The sequence below is a fragment of the Triticum aestivum genome, chromosome 2B, assembly GCF_018294505.1.
Source record: "Triticum aestivum cultivar Chinese Spring chromosome 2B, IWGSC CS RefSeq v2.1, whole genome shotgun sequence".
Taxonomy (NCBI): domain Eukaryota; kingdom Viridiplantae; phylum Streptophyta; class Magnoliopsida; order Poales; family Poaceae; genus Triticum; species Triticum aestivum.
This window is the reverse complement of record NC_057798.1, coordinates 810,665,860-810,669,385: the sequence shown is the minus strand read 5'-3', so window position 1 is coordinate 810,669,385 and position 3,526 is coordinate 810,665,860. Positions and strand designations below refer to the sequence as shown.

The 3,526-nt window shown below is 46.2% G+C and overlaps 1 protein-coding gene across 1 annotated transcript; it reads right to left on the bottom strand.

Moving 5' to 3' along the window:
• Positions 1–441: 441 nt before the first annotated feature.
• Positions 442–2,648, bottom strand: LOC123042990 (uncharacterized). The gene is made up of 3 exons (XM_044465320.1): positions 1,734–2,648; positions 1,210–1,439; positions 442–1,110 (listed from the first exon to the last, which is right to left on the bottom strand). Exons 1-3 carry the CDS (start codon positions 2,485–2,487, stop codon positions 442–444), a joined length of 1,653 nt encoding a protein of 550 aa, XP_044321255.1. The 5' UTR covers positions 2,488–2,648.
• Positions 2,649–3,526: the final 878 nt, after the last annotated feature.

Here is a 3,526-nt window from a genome sequence, read left to right as displayed (position 1 = left end):
TTATGATGAACGGGAAATATGATAAGAGTCATTTTATTATTGCCTATAGGGCATATTTCCAATAGGAGTTGCCGAGCAAGGAGTGTGCAGACGTAGCCGCATATGCCCAACTTGTAGACAAGGTAGACGAACACCAGGAGTGCGGTGATGATATCTCCACCACATAGGAGGAGCAGCTGCCACAACAACGAGTCCGGGCCACAGCGCAGCTTCCTCTAGCCAGATATGCAATATGACAATAGGGAATTTGAGAAAAAATTAAAAGAAGAAAGATAGCAAGCACAATCAATAGTCATCAATTTTTGACAGAAGGAAGAAAACAATCATCAGGCGGAATAACAATACACATAGTGCTCAGACTTTTAACAAACCAGATTGCATATTTCATCGCATAATTTTTGTCAGTATACAAGGTTTACACTTACATAGCCACCTGGGCAATCAACTAAGCAAGACCTGGAGATCCACCTTTTCCTTGACAAGCAACGACCAGGCTACAACCACCTCAACTGTGGTGTCACCAACTAAACAAGCACGCTTGCTTGTTTGGCACTGCTGAACAGGAAAGTCGATGTGGCCCTTTCGAGCAATCCAGCGACGGGACTTCCCATAGGCTTCTATTGTCACTCTCAGCGTTCCTTGTGATTGCACTGAAACCACTTTCCTTGATAGTTGAAGGTAGTTCTCTGATCCTCTATGTAATCCTTTACCACGGCGGTCAAGCAGCACAACTGGCCTGCAAGTGGTATCAATGACATCTGCCGTAGAAGCAGGAGCCCAAAAGCAAATAACCCGGCATCCATATTTGAAAGGCCAAGCCCCTTTGGTTACTCGTACACCCACAATAGTAGCTTGGTGCGATCTATCAAGCTGCTCAAGTGTTACCTCCGTTGTGCAGCGATGGTTGGAGAGCAAGAAGGTAGGTCCATCACCACCATAAGTCACGCTGGCCGAAGAAGAGGAACAATCATCTGTACCGCCGTAACGGCCTCTACAAATGATCAAACTTTGCGACACCGCTCCCTCGATTACTTTGAGTTCAACTTCAAAGTCTACATGGCCCAAAGCAACTATCGCACGAGAGGGGCCAGTCAAGCATAAGGAATCATCCTGCAAGCATCATATCATCATTATAAATACCTAATCGCAATTGTACAACAAAGTCAGGAGGATGAATAAAATGAGCAAAAAACTGAATACAATACATACTTGTCCATTAAGTTCTTGGTAATCACACTTTGACCGAGAGAATAGAATGTTGCGGTTGCGGTCCACAGTGTCTCGAGCAGCAATCTTGCCGTAGACTTTGAGGGGCCAGTTCAAGTCTTTTAGATTCTTTATCTTGATTGAGTAGATTTGCAAAGTACTACCGGTGACAGCAGCTGAGGAAGGGATGATATCAGGTGTATAGTGCGTAAACTGCATAGGGCTCAGGATGGCTGCAGCACCAAAGACAAGTGTCAAATGTCAGAATTCTAATATGAATGAGCAAAATAAAGATATCATTAGACCCCCTACATTGCTGAAACTACGGCCCAGATTTACGACTAAACATGTTTGCAACAGTCAAACCGCATGCCACCTCTTCTTCGTCCCCTTCAAACACCCATGAACCAGATGTCAAAAATAAAAGAAGAAACACCCACGCATCATCGCTCCCACTCCATCCCCCGACAGTTTCTTATATATAAATACTACCAAATACATATACAAGGAGAAATGAAATAACTTACTTGTATTTGAGAATCCACCGCACCGTCCAAACTTGCTGGCCCACCCATTTTCCCAGTATCTCCGATCCACGGCGAAAAAGTATTGATCAAGCTCCAGACTTTTCTTGAAATACTCGATTGTGGATGGGTCATTCTCCTTGTCCTCCTCTTCCTTGGTCTTCTTCACCTTAACATCCTCACACTTGGTCTCCTCCTCCCTCATGTCTAACTTGGCCAAGGTGTTCTCATAATTATTGGGAAATCGATAATATTTGCTGAAAAGAGTCGACAAGTTGATCGGCCCCGGCTCCGGCTCCTGCTCCTGCTCCGGCTCATGGTTGATGCTGAATCCCTTGGATATCTGCATATTTAATTTGGCTGCTGTATTGCACAGCTCGGTGGCCTTGTAGGAGCAGATGGGGTCATTGGATTTGTTGAGAAAATATAGCATAGAAAGCATCCGATGGCCCAGGTCCTCCATATCTTGGAGCATCAAGTTGAAGTACTCGGCAAGTTGATTCTCATCATCGTCCCTGGTAGTAGCAGTAGCAGTAGCAGGCTCCTTTGTGGCGATTGTCCACGTTGTTTGAGAATCGATTTCTTTCCAGACAGAGAACGTGGGAGTAAGTGAGGCATGCAAGTCTCTGCGCTCCCTCTCCACGGAGATGATTTCCTTTACCAGGGATTGGGGCTTCTCTTTCCCCATCTTCTTCAATAGATTCTTCTGCTTCTTCCTGAGTTTCCTCTCCATCTTCTTCGTGAGCTCCCCCTCCATCTCCGGTTTATTGGGGGTTTGATGACAAGAGGCACTTCTCTTTTTTCTCCTTTCTCTTCTTCTTTGATTTGATTTGATTGATTGATTGAATTGACGCGTTTCTTGGTGCGTCCGCTGCAAGGAGCTGTGTATATATAGGCTTGAATAACGCCTCCTTGCCCATAGATATCCAAGGTGGTACTAAAGTTTCGTTGCTTCTCTTCCTTAATAAAATAACTGCAGGCCGAGGCCGAATCGTTTTGGACCTCCACCCAGTCGAACTTGCCGGATTTGCCGCGTGCGGAAAGGTGGAGAGGGCGAATCCTGAAACCCCCGCGCGCGCTGGAGTGGATGTGAACGCGGGAGTCATTCTGGCCAAACCTAATGAATCCGGCTATGTATCCCATCAACGCTGGCCATCCAACTTAAATCCTACGCCTAACACTTGCCTTAATTTTGCAGAAACATGCCCGTCTCCATCTTAGTTCTGATCTGGTACTTTTTCGAAAAACCACTCAGCGGTGGGCAGCTTTACCTATTCCGTACTACACGATCCTACCTGCATCAGCGGCGGTGCGGACGGAACGCATCTCCTTGGATGATCGCTTGAACTGAACGCATCTCTTCGGACGGTCGCCGCGACAGCGATGGACTGCAACTCCCAGCCCCCGATCTCAGGATGCAAGTGGACACGTCTGTGGGCCGGCCGCATTGTCCGCAACATTCCGCGTTTGCTAATAGCAGGATTAGCATCAGCCGCCTGCGCGACTAGGACTGCGTATGTCTCTGAACTTTTTGCACGCCTAGCATTCCAGGCACAAGCTGAACACGCAGATGCCGACTGAACATGCACGCACAAGCTGAACATGGAGGCACAAGAAACATTCAACTTTCAGATATATCAACATCTCAAGGCAAAGCTTGGAAATACTGAAAGCTCGTGTAAAAAAAATACAGGCACTCTACTAAACTGAGACTTCCATATAATGTAAACTAGCGTAGGTTTTACTGCATATTCACAGGTGAATCATGAGTAAAAACATCTTGTACAGATTAATTC